A 13,717-nucleotide genomic window follows, 5' to 3' on the forward strand; every position below is an offset into this window, starting at 1 on the left:
GTTGCTGCATATCCCAGTTTGCACCGCCAGCAACTACTCCCTGTCCATTTTAAAACAGCTAGCCACTGTAGTTGTTCTGCTTCCATTGCTCAAAGATTGGATTTTGAAAGCTGAGCATGTTTTATGGTAAATGATTATACAGTTATGGTTGCATTTAAATGGTCAAAATGAAAACAGGGTGGATTAACAACAGTACAGTGGAAGGTTTGCTGCATTAATTGCAACAAATTACGTTTTCTTTCATTTTTGTTTGTTTCATTTCTTCCCATTTTTAGGTGGAAATGACATTCATGAAGACATGGTCATGGTCTGTGTAGGTAAATCCCCTTCCTTCATGCTCCCACCCACCCCCTTTAACATCACCTACCAGAGGACAGCAAGGGGAGCGTGAGTGGGGACTAGTGTGGGTGGGTTTAAAAAGGAAGTCATGAATTACCTGTCGGTTGGTGCTTTGCCCCGCAGTCTTGAATCCCCCCTGACAGCTGCACTCTGAGACACTGTATGGGTCGGAGCTAGTCGATGAGCATTTGGAGAGTGAGTCACATCCCACCACAAATGTGTTGTCCAAGGGGAGCTCCTGGATCACGTGGTGTTTCTTTGGGGCCACTGGTGTTTCGGGTTTGATTTGAAACGTAGGCTGAGGGGATGCAGATTTGTAATGCTTGGCTAAATCGGGGCTGTCAGGTTTGAAGGTGGTCGGCGTGGTTGCCCAGTTGTACTTCCCCATGGTTTGCTCCTCTAGCTCCACAGGGAGATCCAGTGTGCCATTAACATGCTCGTGCGTGGGGTCGTCAGGCTTGGATTCATCTATGGTCACAAAGTTCAGGAGGAGGCTCTTAGGAGATCGCTTCTTTCTCTTCTTCTTTTTCTTGATCTGACGGTTTTCTTGGTTAGGTGACACCCACTCTCCACTTTGCTTGCCCTTCTGCACTACTTTATGTCTGGGTGTCTGTCGGCAGCGCACTAAAGCGGTCACAAATATCACCAAGATGACAGTCATGGTCCCTGCTATGATAGCTATGACGACAATCACATATCCGTTAGCTTGAGGGGCTACCTCACTGTCCCCTATGTTGCGATCCAATGGTGTCTCCATACTTTTTCGCAGTTGCTCTTGTATAAAGGTAGCATTTGACACAGAGTCATTTACAAACAAGTGAACGAGTGCAATAGCATGTAATGACTCCGGCTGGCCTAAATCTTTGACTTTGACTACCAGCCTGTGCAGCCCCTGATCAGCTGCAACTATTTTCTCCTGCAGTGTTATGTTACCCGTTGTTTTGTCGATGGCAAAGAGACCTCGAGGGGAGACCCTAGATGTAATGATGATGCTGCTAATAAGACTGTATTGCAGTTCAGCATTCATACCAGTGTCATTGTCAATGGCAAACACTCTGGTGACCACAGCACCAGGGGTGGTGGTGGTTCGCACTAGGTCATATGAGTAATTGGAGGACGGAATGACGAACACGGGGCGATTGTCATTCACATCGACTACATTGATAGTGACCTTGGCATAGGAGGAGCTTGGAGGTTGTCCTCCATCAACTGCCTTTACCATAAATGTGTAGGAGCTTTGCTGTTCCCTATCAAAGGTAATATTGGGTTTGATCACGCCAGTTTGGGGGTCAATGATAAAATTGTCTTTCCCATTCAAAATGGACAAAGTTACAACAGCATTATCTCCTGCATCTGCATCCGTTACTGTGATTAAACCAACAGTTCCATAGAGAGGCAGGTTTTCAGGCACATAGAAGTTGTACTCAGGGTGTGTGAAAGTTGGGCTGTTGTCATTAAGGTCCTGGACAATTAGCTTGACAGTGACATTGCTCTGCAGGGATGTAGAGCCATTGTCCCTCGCTATGACAGTGAATGAGTACCTCTCCTGCTTCTCTCTGTCCAGTCGTTTGCCAACAGAGAGAATTCCTGACCGTCTGTCAATGTTAAACCCATCAGGCGCATCAGGGCTGAGAGTATAAATAATCTCTGCATTATGTCCACTGTCTGCGTCAGTGGCGCTTATTTTTATTAACTGTGTAGAGGGGTCATTGTTCTCCGGTATGGAAAGCTGGATTTCTGGCTGGGGAAAGATGGGCGCATTGTCGTTCTCATCCTTGATTTTAATTAAGACCATAGCTGAAGTGTTCAAAGGAGGTGTCCCCCTATCCGAGGCCACTATCTTAATTGCATATTCTCGAGTCGTCTCATAATCTAGAGGAGCAGCTGTCTCGAGTAAAAACTGATCATTAAAGACAGGCTTCAATCGAAAAGGAACATCATGGTCAGTGTAGCAAGCTACTTTGCCATAAAGATCTGCATCCTTGTCAGTAACAGTAATTAGGGCTATTTTGGTGTTCAGAGGTGCATTCTCAGACAGCAGAACAGTTCCATTAACCAGGTTGATAATGTAGCGAGTGTCTATAGAGGGAACATTGTCATTAATGTCTGTTACATTAACAGTCACTGTGGCTCTGGAAGGGGTGGAGCTGCCATCACTGGCCAGGACAATGAGTTTATGAACAGGAGTTACCTCCCTGTCCAGTGGCTGCTTCACAGTGATAAGTCCAGTAGAGCTGTTGATGGCAAAGTGACGTTTGGTCGAGGAAGAGATCTGGTTGCTGAAGGCAAAGTGGATCTGCGCATTGGAACCCAAGTCTGCATCCGTGGCATGAAGCTGAGCGACCGATGTTCCCACTGGTGCGTTTTCTGGTACTGTGACTTCCAGCTCACTGTCCTTGAAAATGGGGCGATTGTCATTGACGTCAGAAATGGTGACTTGGAGAATGGCTGTGCTGGATTTGGGAGGGTTGCCACCATCCTCCACCTTTATCTTCATGACAAAGGTATCCTTCTGTTCACGATCCAGGTTCTGCTGAACAATAAGCTGCGGCCACTTGTCACCTTCGGGCGTCTCAATGATGTCTAAGCCAAACTCACTGACACTCTGCAAAGACAGGACAATATATTTAATTGTAGGTGTTGATTTTATATACCTATTTGAATAATGGAAACAAAATGAAACCAGCTTGTTAGTGTTAAATAGCATTTTACATGTCCACTCATTGTTTTTAACTTCAAATGACATTTCTTACAGGATTTTATCCTTAAGTTTTTGTTTCTTTGTTTGTTTTTTAGGGGCTTTCCCCTTTATACTGTCTGGCACAAGACAGTGTGAGTTTCATTTGGTGCAAAAATTGCTAAGCCACTTCAATAAAACCAGACTCGACTGATATATTAGTACCATAACTAAGAACATCACATTTTGACTTGGGTAATAACAAAGAAATATGTGATAACAATTCCAAGGCATCCTTGGGCATTTTTGTTCTTAAATTGCAGATTTTTCAATTATCTTATAACAACAAACATCTTGTTGAGGTTTCTCCTTAGGTTATTCAGGTTCCTTTGTAGCCCTTCTTATGCATCCTGATGAATGTCAAGTTAAACAGCCTGGGAAATTCTTCAACAAAGGCAGCTGGCTCTTTGCTCTGCTCTGCTCATCTCAGTTGGGTCCCTGCAAATGTGCAAACATGCTAATCATCAGCTTTTTTTCAGGCTTTTTGTTTTGACACTTTCTAAACACATCCCAAAAAATATATGAAATACTTGGTAATAAATCCTTTTCAAATGACCATTTTTTAGTAAATGATCTGTTTCGACTAACTACTACTTTAAGAGATTTGTTTACCTTTTTATCCTCATCATCCAGTTTCTGCTACTATCAATAAAATCAGACTTCACTCAACCTTTCTGTACAGTCTCAAGTTAAAATAAAACAGCTGTCTTTATAAACATTTAAACTTTGACATAGGAGTGAGAGACAGCCAAGAATGGAGACACACCAATAAAGCACTTGCACACGCCTCAAGAAGTCTCTATACATAAAAAGAAAGACAGTTAAAAAGTCTGCATATTAGAAATGCTTTTCAGTCAGGAGGAGCTAAATCTAGGCAAAAGTAAAGCTGGAGGATGATAAAAACAAATACAAGAATAATCCACATGATAAACCCGAGGATCTGGCACTCAATGCTAAGAGTAATTGCCTTCCACCCCCCTAAAAAACTAGCATTAATGTTCACTATTTTCGTAGTCCTGACAAATACATGGTATGGATCCATACCATAGCATACTAGTATGAGGGAGAGAGGGAAAAAAACAGAGAGTGAGAGAGAGAGAGAGTAGGGGGAGGAAATAAGAAGACGATCAAGCCCATGAATGAGCTGCATGCACATTATGAAACAAAGAAGCCCTTTGAAGCTCTTTCAGTCAGAAGCAGTTTCATGGTAAAACAAGAAAAAGCATCCTCTTTAAAGAGATAAGCTTCATGCTGCACATAATGTTGGAAGAGATTACTCTGTCTAGGCACAGCTATCAAATGAGATTAAGATATATACATTCTGCTTATTCAAGGGAGAAACACTTCAACCAAATTGTGAGCACAAGAGTCCTCAGTAGGTTTCAACATCTAGAACTGTCCTTGTGCCAACATAGCTTTGTAGCCGACACAAGAAAACGTGCAGCTGCAGCATGTAAATTATTGTGTACTCTGAAAAATTGCTTGCAGAGGGAATGTTGTCAACATGTCAGTGATTGACAGAACTACTTAAAACAGCCAACACTGCAGCAATGATCTTTCAGACCTTATTTTGTCATCCTTCTGGCAAGCAAAAGTCATATAGGGATAAGCAGACATTGCATATAAAACTCTGCGTGGAACTGTAGAAAAAAAATTGCCTTATGGATAAACTCTGCTGAATCTTTATGTACCCAGCAGAAGTATTTCTAACTGAAAAGTCCAAGACAACATTCTAGGGGCTGTATTGTTAAGCACTACTCGAGCTATACAGATCTCCTCAATCCTCAGTCGTTTGAATAGTTTGCAGATTCGGCACAGTATAGCTGCACGCTGATATTTTCGCAAAGCCCGATGTTAATAGTAGGATGTCGAGTTAGCATGTGTCAAAGGGAATGCTGCACAATGATTTATAAGCCAGCGTTTCCTCTATGCTTTTGTCTTTTTTCCACACAATTTTACAACTGACAAGGCAGCACTCACCGCATTTCAATAACTTGGGGAGAGCTATCTCTCAGGCTGTGCATCCTCCTGAATGCAGAATTAGTCTGGTGGATTGTGATAAGATCTAGGGCAGGCTAAGAAAAGGCCAAATACTAGCATGAATCACTCACTGGAAACCTTAAGGCTGAGTGAGAAGGACAAAGCTCTCTAAACGGTCAAGTGTGCACATTAGACCATGCCTTGCTCTGCCACCTCACATATTCCGTACAGGTACATGTCTTCTTGAACTTTGATGACTTGCCTTTCATCCCACATTACAGGGCCACAGGTTCTCTGGAAGCCAAGGGGGGGATTAGAGCACCGTATATGTGAGGTTTGTGAAGTACAAAATCTAATCAGAGTTGGCTAATTTAAATGAAAATGATTGAGGGACACTGACAGAAGCAGAGGTGGCAGATGATGAGGGAAGGATGAATCTGAACCCCATTTTGCCGACAGTGCCTCAGATTATCAGTAGATGCATCTTTCACTCAATTTGATGACCTTATTAAAACTCAGAGGAGACTCAGATTGGGCTGTGAATATATCAGGAAGACTCTAGTCACGGTGATGCCCATGGATGGGACTAAATAGGCAGAGGTATTCATCACAAGCTATAGCACCTCTTTATAATGCTGATAGAAACTCTCTCTCTCTCTCTCTCTCTCTCTCTCTCTCTCTCTCTCTCTCTCTCTCTCTTCCTCATTCTTTCTCTCTATCCCTCATCCCCTTTTGCCCCTGGCCATGATCTCATGCATATAATTAAGACAAAGGAACCTAGGAAGTGTTTGCCTCTTTTCGTCAACCCCTAGAAGAAGAAAATGTGTCAAAATAGGATGCTAATGAAAAGTAGAAATGCTTGAGAGTAAGTTCTCCACCCAAATATTCAATGCCTATAGGCGCCATGCAATGAATTAATCACATTTTTCTTGCTACATGGGAATGAAGCTTGAATAAATTTTGCATCTTCAAATCAGTTTGGGAATGAATTTGGTCAGGCTCAGACTTGGAGTACCAGAAAAAAAGACTACTCCGCTTCAAATCTAAGGTATATTTCAGTTAGAAATGTAAAAAAACAAAACAAAACAGTGGATTGGACTTGGAAATAACTTCAGACAAAATATGTTGTTGGAATAAGGTTAAGCATAAATGCCCTAAATACAGACATTGTTTTATTAGTGGAACATAGTCAAGCTAGTGACAGAATCAAATTTAAACTAAATATATTCTGTTTTAAATCTACTGAAAGATGCTGACGTGAATGCAAGGGCACATGTCAAGTACCAAGCACCGGAATAAAGAACGGTGCCAACTTTTGAAATTGTAAAAAGCGAGAGGAAAACAAACGCTAAAATCTCATTTAGTCCTGAGTACGTTTCTGTGTTGACCCGACTTATCCTGTGAATATGTAGTGATCAAATCTCCCTTCCTGGGGGATTCTTCTCCAGTCATGCATGTGATTACTTTCTCTGACCTTGACCATTTCTTAGGACAACTTCTATTCAATTCAGGTGACGTAACACACCGCTGCACTGATGGTGGAGTTTTGCTCAAAGTATGATTACCAACCATTATATGTGGAGCTGGAGCACTGTGTAGGACGAAATTACCCGTTGTCCTTCTTGGCTTTGAAAAAGAAGGAAGTTGCACAAAAAAGGCCACCATGTTTCTTTCATTTCTTCTGTATATTGACAACTCAGGCAAGTTACATGTGGAGTGACACACCACTGAGTATGGCTCATTGTGCTACACAATGGAAGCAATTTTAGCACTGTGCCCTGTACAACATGAGAAAAAAACTGGGCAAACTATCATTCTGAGGGAGCTTCTGAGACAAATCTCACAGGACCATACAAAGATAGTCCAAGGGTGGCTTAGCGGCCAAGAGCTATTCTAGGAATTGCTTACACATTCCTTCCCCCCTAAACCCCTGGCTTTCTACTTCACCACTGAAATAAAACATACCAAAGGCTGAAAGTGCATCCAACTCACTTTAATGCTTCACCCTACATCGTTTTACTCATATGGAACCTGGGATACAAGCAAATTAATCTTGAATACAATGAGAATATAATGAGAAGTACCGAAACGGGGCTGTGGAGCCAAGGATGCTGAAAGAAGACTTTCCTGGAAAAGATAACACAACCACAGCCTAGGTACAGCTTTTAGAAAGCTCCATATTGTAGAAAGGGTAAAGAAAATTATTGCAAATGATCATCGTAATGAGCAGAACATTTGGTTGGTGATTTTCCAGGCATGAACAATTCAGGACATTGCGCTGGAGAGGTCTTGGCAGTGGGGAGACTCTTTAAAAATGCAAATTGGTATTCAAGGCAGACACAGACAGCAATGATTCTGTTCATTCCTACACAATGTTAACGTCATCTGAGACTCCACGGTGTACTTGTCATGCTGCCTCACACAGTTCCCTTAAGTACAACAACTTTTTTGCATTTGTTATTATTAAAGTTATATAATTTCATTTTATGTGATCATGTAATCTTCACTAGTTATCTGCAAAGCCTTAAGTGTTGTCTAGACTATAATTGAAGAACACATGATAATATCTTACATTTTTCAACTTGGAGCTGAATTCATTAGGTAACAAAGAATATTACAGTGCAGAAAAAAGGCTTTTCCTAGTTCTGTACTGGATGCATATTACAACAATACAGTTTATTCCTTTACACCTGCTTTAATGCGCTATGTTTAGCATATGTAACCTGTTGCTGGACATGCAGTTTATGATGTGTCTGCACTTTCTGCTACATGTTCTCTGTTAATACACAGTGAAAACAGCCTTCTCTACTAATGAAAAACATATGGAGATATTAATGGCTGGTATCTAATCTTTTAGACTCTCCAACATATTGCACTGTATGAAAAAGTAGGTCATATTTTCAATGCAAATTGGGAATTCATTTGCAGTATGCATATATACACGATAGCACTACACTCTACAGCACCATAAAGGGTTTAAAGAATCAGCTAATGCAGAATCTGAGTCGTATTAAATGAAGTCTACAAAACTGACAAAGAAAAAGGATGTAAGAGCTCATTAATTAACAAATAGTCAGCTATTCAGACCTGATGTACACAGGTGGCATGTTGCAGGCATAAGAGTTTGTCACAGCTTAATCAATAATGTGAGCACTGAATATTGTGCTTGCTTCGAAGAAAGTCAGACAATTAATTTCATACTTTCTATTGTGTGTTTGTTCTTTAAAAGTGTTTCTCCAAAACAAATTACTACAATCGTTTTCAATCTCTCAAATGTGTGGCTGTAACCGCTCGGAAAGTTACATACCTAACAGACAATTAAAGTTTATTTATTTTATTTAGTCCTTTCAGTAAACGTGTACCTTGAATGCTGTTCCAGTAACACAGTGCTTCGGGCCATATTCTTTCAGTCACTTACTACTCCATTTAATTTGGAAGAAACAGCATTTAGTTTAGGCTGCCAGCATGGAGTATTATAGTGAAGTTGATATTTTAATTAGTCTTTACGTGGAAATTCTTTTCTGATACCTGGATGAGTTTGATTATTAATGAATTTGTTACAGTTGAGAGTTCAGCACATATCAAACAAAACAGGGATACATTAGTGCTAGGGACTCAGACACAGTGATTTTTAAACAAAATCGTAATTCGTAAAAGAATCAAATACAACATCCGAAATCGGAAGAACCAACAAAAAGCATTAGATCCATCGGAGGTCTGTTAAACATTTCAGGTTCATTAATGAAAAAGCTCATTACAAAATCCACTTTGAACCAGATATTTAAAAAACTTGATTCTTCCAATACTTCCAATAATCTTTTGAAAATTCACTAATGTATAAGTAAATACCGCCTTATTTCATTTTCCATTTTAACATTAATAAGATTTCAAAGACCACAACAAAATACTTTATTCCTTTTTTTCTCTTTTTAGATATCAATAATGAAACAGGCTTAATCCTCACCTTGACTAGTTCATAATGTTGGATCCCATTGATCCCAACATCAGGGTCAAATGCTGAGGGCACCGGGTATCGTGTGTTAATGGCTGTGTTCTCTGGGATGGAGATGTTTATTACAGTGGACTGGAAAAGGGGTGCGTTGTCATTCACATCCTCAATCAGGAAGCGGATCTTGACCAATCTGAAGATCTCATCCGGCAACACTGCCACCTCAATCTCGTAATAGCAGCGTTTCTCATTGAAGACCCCGGAGCACAGCTTCTCCCGGTCAATTCTGTGATTGGTGGTAAAGATCTCCCCTGTGTTAGCCTCCACCCTCACCAAAGGCACATCGCCCGTTTTATACACAGGCTTGAACTGCAACGGCGAGGATAGCCTGATGCTGGGGTCTAGGTTCAGGTCCAGGTCCTTGCGCAGATTCCCAATTCGGACGTTCTCTGGTTGCTCCTCCTTCACTGTGTAGTCCCTCTCCTGGGCCTGGCATTGTAAGACCACACAGGTGAGCAAGACCACCAGCACATGAGCCTGACTTGCTAAGTCCATACTCAAGAGTAGATGGGAGCCTCACTTTCACTGCAGCAAATCTGTCATGACAGACGAGCCAGAGGGGAAAAAAAGAAGAGAGAAAGACAGAACGCACAATGTCAGTGCAGAAAATTACACGGTATTCAAGTTCTGCTGTAATTAGTACTATTTTCCCTCATGGAGAGTTTTCAACTTGACCTCTTCATCCTAACTAGTTATGAGCCAACATCCTTCCCATGTCTTTGAGAGCAAATTAATGGCAGTTTTACACAATTAACCTTTGATGACATCCGTTGAGCAAGCGGACACGTAAAGGCTAGTAGTTCATGCATTCCATCAATCCATTTCATCGCTGTAATGAACCATTTAATATTTTTATTGAGAAGTATGAAAGCAGTTAGATTCAGTGTTACAATGAAATAGTTTTCTTTCAAAACTTGTTAACAAACTACTTTGCCTGAAAAAAGAAGAACCAAAAAATTGGATAAAAGCTTCATTTATATCCATCCATTTCCCTAACCGCTTGTCCATTTGAGAGTTGCTGTGGGGGGTTGGAGCCCAGCTGTCATAGGGCAAAAGCAGAGTACACGCTGGACAGGTCGCCAATCTATCACAGGCTAACACAGAGAGACAGACAGACAACCACTCATGCTCACATTCACACCTACAGCCAATTTGGAATCACCAATTTAACTAACTTGTATGTCTCTGGACTGTGGGAGGAAGCCAGTGTACAAAGAGAGAACCCACGCAGGCGCCCTTTTGCTTTGAGGCAGTACTAACCACCGTTCTGCTGTTCCGCCATCATATATGAGTCGGTCTAAGTCAATATGCTACAGTAGTGTCCTTATAAAGCGCATCCACACGCAGGCTTTGGCTCATTTGGAAAAAGCAGAAATGAGCCTTAAGCACTGTTGCTTCCATGCATGAACGCACACACACACACATGCACACACACAGACACTTGGAGTTGTACCGCTTGACAGCAGCTATTAATGGAGATTATCATTTGTTTGGAATGTAAACAATCGAGCTCTCAAATATTTCATGAACGTCCGTGTGTGCGTAAACTAGCACAGTATGATAAAAGCATTGTTTTAAGTAAGAGCAGTAGAAGGAAACAACAACGTGAAATGATTTATTGCGAGAGCCACCATTAGTCAAATTAGAGAAATTTAATCTGAACTTCATTACATGCTAGCAAATGTTTTATCTCCAGCATTAAATTTAAACTGCACACAGTTTGCTGTTTGCAAGGCAAAAATGTTTAAAACACAGTGAGGCTGATTTCACATAAGTTAACAATATTCACTGATGACTTTTCAAGCACAGAGTCCCAATTCGTTTGAGTCTGTTATACATTTTTCTTTTGTACAAGTACAAAAGCTTGCCAAAGCGCAAGATCCTCGATTGCTAAAATCCAGGTAGCTCATCGGAAGACGATACTGAGTAATACCTTACAATTCAGCACATATTGTAGCATAAATATTGACTGCTTTCCACTGGTTAAAGCTGCAGTAGGCAGAAAGTGAGAAAAGGTTGCAGGGAAAAAAAATACCAGATTTTAAAAATGGCAGCCCTCCTGCAGCTCCCCCCTTTCAGTTCTGAGCACATGGACATATGCACATACTACAAGCTAAAAATATGTCAATATGCTACAAAAACTCAAACCCTGTTTATCCCTGCTTATCACATTACGCCACTGTGTTATACCTCCTATCTTGGCTTTTCCATTCACTATACTAATTTGTACAGCTCGCCTGATTTGGTCTAATAAGGTTACTAACGTACTAAAGTCTGCAGTCACAGGCTAAATTTTCTATTGTTTGAAAACCTAGAAAGAGGATAGGAGAGAAGTAGAGACTAGATCTCTGTGAGAGCATTTTAATTTAATATACCACACGGTTATTATTAATTTGTTTGCCCAGTGACACCAAATACATGTTGCCCCCTGAACCCTTACCTGTTATTAAGTGAGTTACTCTATGTGTGATGTGATTTGCTAGCTAGCATTTTCTATGAGGTCATTCATTTAACGTTCTTGGATTTACTCAAGAGACTGTATTCCGTAGTGTCACCCACAGCTGCGCTGGTCTCCACTGAGGTTTTGCCACATATGCATTAATAGGCAGAAGTTAAGTCTTATTACAAAAGTGCATCCTTCTTTGCTAGATTTTTTTTTTTTTTGGGGGGGGGGGGGACAGGAATATTATATTACTGGTCTGTTTTTAATCAACATGTAAGGGTAAAGTCTTAAAAGTCTTATGTCTTATAAGCATACCCCCACCCCACAGCCACAACCACCCATCTGCATTGCAGCACAATTAACAGCTAATAACTTTCCCAGTGAGTGTTTGTTAACCTTATATGAATATCCACAAGATATCGATTTGTATTCACAAGGCGGCTGCCTTGAAATCAAACACACATTTGCGTCGAAGGATGGCAAATGTGTATGACAGCCACGACACAACAGTTTACAGATTCTACTTTAAATTTGTACGCATACCCGACTTGTTGCTATCCAGGTATAATATTACCTACTTTATAAAATTTCCATCCATTTGAGACAGTATTCTGTAGAAAAAGTATGACTACCTAAACTGCACTACAGGGGTCCTCTAAATTGGCAAGGCAACAGCGTTCATAGCTATTGAAGCTTTCTGCCCGCTGACAAAGGGGAATTGATTAAAAATAAGAATTTAATTAAGCTGGTTTTGAATCTCCAACAATTGCAAGGCATTCATGAAACGTGTAGACACAGACTTCCCACATTTCACAAAGCAGTCGCACGAGACTCATTAAAGAACAGTTGAACAGAAAAAAAAAGCGAGATGACATTGATCTGTGTGAGGGTTACTCATTCTACACGTGCAATATTAGCAGTGCTGTACTGTCACGTCAAAATATCGATGAGATATATCCTATTAGTAACCGTGACACACTTTACTTTGAAGTGTGCATCTTTCTTAGAGTGAGCAGCAATTGCTTTACTGTGATGGTCGCCATGCAGTGTAAGGCTGAGCTCGCACGACGCAAAATGAAGTTTAAATTACATCCTTAAATGGGATGTGATTCGCTGAAGTGAAAAAAACAGAAAAGATCAAAGCATGATCTAGATCTCCTCTTTCTGGTAAGTGACAATAATGTGCTGCAGGATGAAGGCGTGTAGTATGTTTTTCATTCAGTACATGCAGGAGTACAAATGTAGTAATAAGCAAGACACCCTTGCATCGCTAATGGGTGTTGCAAATGCGTTTTTTTTTCTATTTCAGATATACATATACATCAGGATAAATACACATTTGTAGCTATTTAACTAATGAAGTTAAAATATTAACTATTTAACAAGTGAGAGGTACGCCTTGCCCTTGAACATATTTACTCCTGGTATTCTATTAATTTGATGTGGGATCTTTTCTCTGAACCATGATTTTCAACAAGTGCAGTGATTTTCACTTGTCACACTTCTTTAAAAACCTGTCCATAAGGGATCAGCTAGGTGAGAAAGGAATTATGCTGGAGGGGGAAAAAGTAAGAGGAGGGGGATTCTAGGTGTCAGTCAGAGTGTCTCCTTTGCTTACATTTCACTAGTCTGCTGAAATGCTATTTTGAGCCCCAGACAGCAGGTTGAATCCAGTAGGCAAACTCAAGCCTCCCTCTTGGGAAACACAGCGAAGAGGAGCAGGCTGGCCCGAGATCACTTTCCACGACAGTGTGATGGACAGGTCTTCCTGTGGTTTGCAACCGCTGAAGGGAGCAGCGGGAGAGGAGACATACATCTACTGCCACCTCCTACCTTCACCCCTAAAAGATACCCTTATTGGAAACTTTCAGTGTAGTTACTCTGACATTTGGAGTCCTTTAACTGTCAAAGCCAGGTTTTTACCACAGTTGTATATCAATATTGCCTGTGGATCCAAAGAGATTTTAAAGAGAGGGCACCGGTAGATGGAATACGTTTGATTGTCATGAGCATTTTCCCTTTTAACAGCTTTAAGGATCGCTGACAGTCTGACAGACCAGGTTTCTGTCATGATCAGTCAGTTCTTTTTTAGTGCACACCGCTAGACCAATTCTCTTCACATGGTGGTGGAACAAAAGTTGTTTTCTCTTGGGAAACTTCAGCAATGTCTATATTGCCTAAGCTGTAGTGCTTAGACAATATAATAGTG

At 40.8% G+C, this 13,717-nt stretch overlaps 1 protein-coding gene across 1 annotated transcript; it reads right to left on the bottom strand.

Annotated features, from left to right (window-relative positions):
• Nucleotides 1-288: 288 nt before the first annotated feature.
• pcdh11 (protocadherin 11) lies at nucleotides 289-9,560 on the bottom strand. Its single transcript, XM_085365083.1, has 3 exons — nucleotides 9,021-9,560; nucleotides 437-2,944; nucleotides 289-363 (listed from the first exon to the last, which is right to left on the bottom strand). Exons 1-3 carry the CDS (start codon nucleotides 9,558-9,560, stop codon nucleotides 289-291), a joined length of 3,123 nt encoding a protein of 1,040 aa, XP_085221209.1.
• Between the last annotated feature and the right edge of the window lie 4,157 nt (nucleotides 9,561-13,717).

Source organism: Diplotaxodon limnothrissa, linkage group LG2 (assembly GCF_057381915.1).
Source record: "Diplotaxodon limnothrissa isolate DT_005_m linkage group LG2, D_limnothrissa_male_GT1.1, whole genome shotgun sequence".
In the NCBI taxonomy this organism is placed as follows: domain Eukaryota; kingdom Metazoa; phylum Chordata; class Actinopteri; order Cichliformes; family Cichlidae; genus Diplotaxodon; species Diplotaxodon limnothrissa.

What these genes read in the sequence shown, in the direction of transcription:
- pcdh11 (XM_085365083.1), bottom strand. Translation starts at nt 9,560, where the DNA reads ATGGACTTAGCAAGTCAGGCTCATGTGCTGGTGGTCTTGCTCACCTGT. An exon ending in AACATTATGAACTAGTCAAG is followed by an intron (nt 2,945 to 9,020) that starts GTGAGGATTAAG and finishes CTGTCTTTGCAG; the next exon opens with AGTGTCAGTGAGTTTGGCTT. An exon ending in GGCAAAGCACCAACCGACAG is followed by an intron (nt 364 to 436) that starts GTAATTCATGAC and finishes GTCCTCTGGTAG; the next exon opens with GTGATGTTAAAGGGGGTGGG.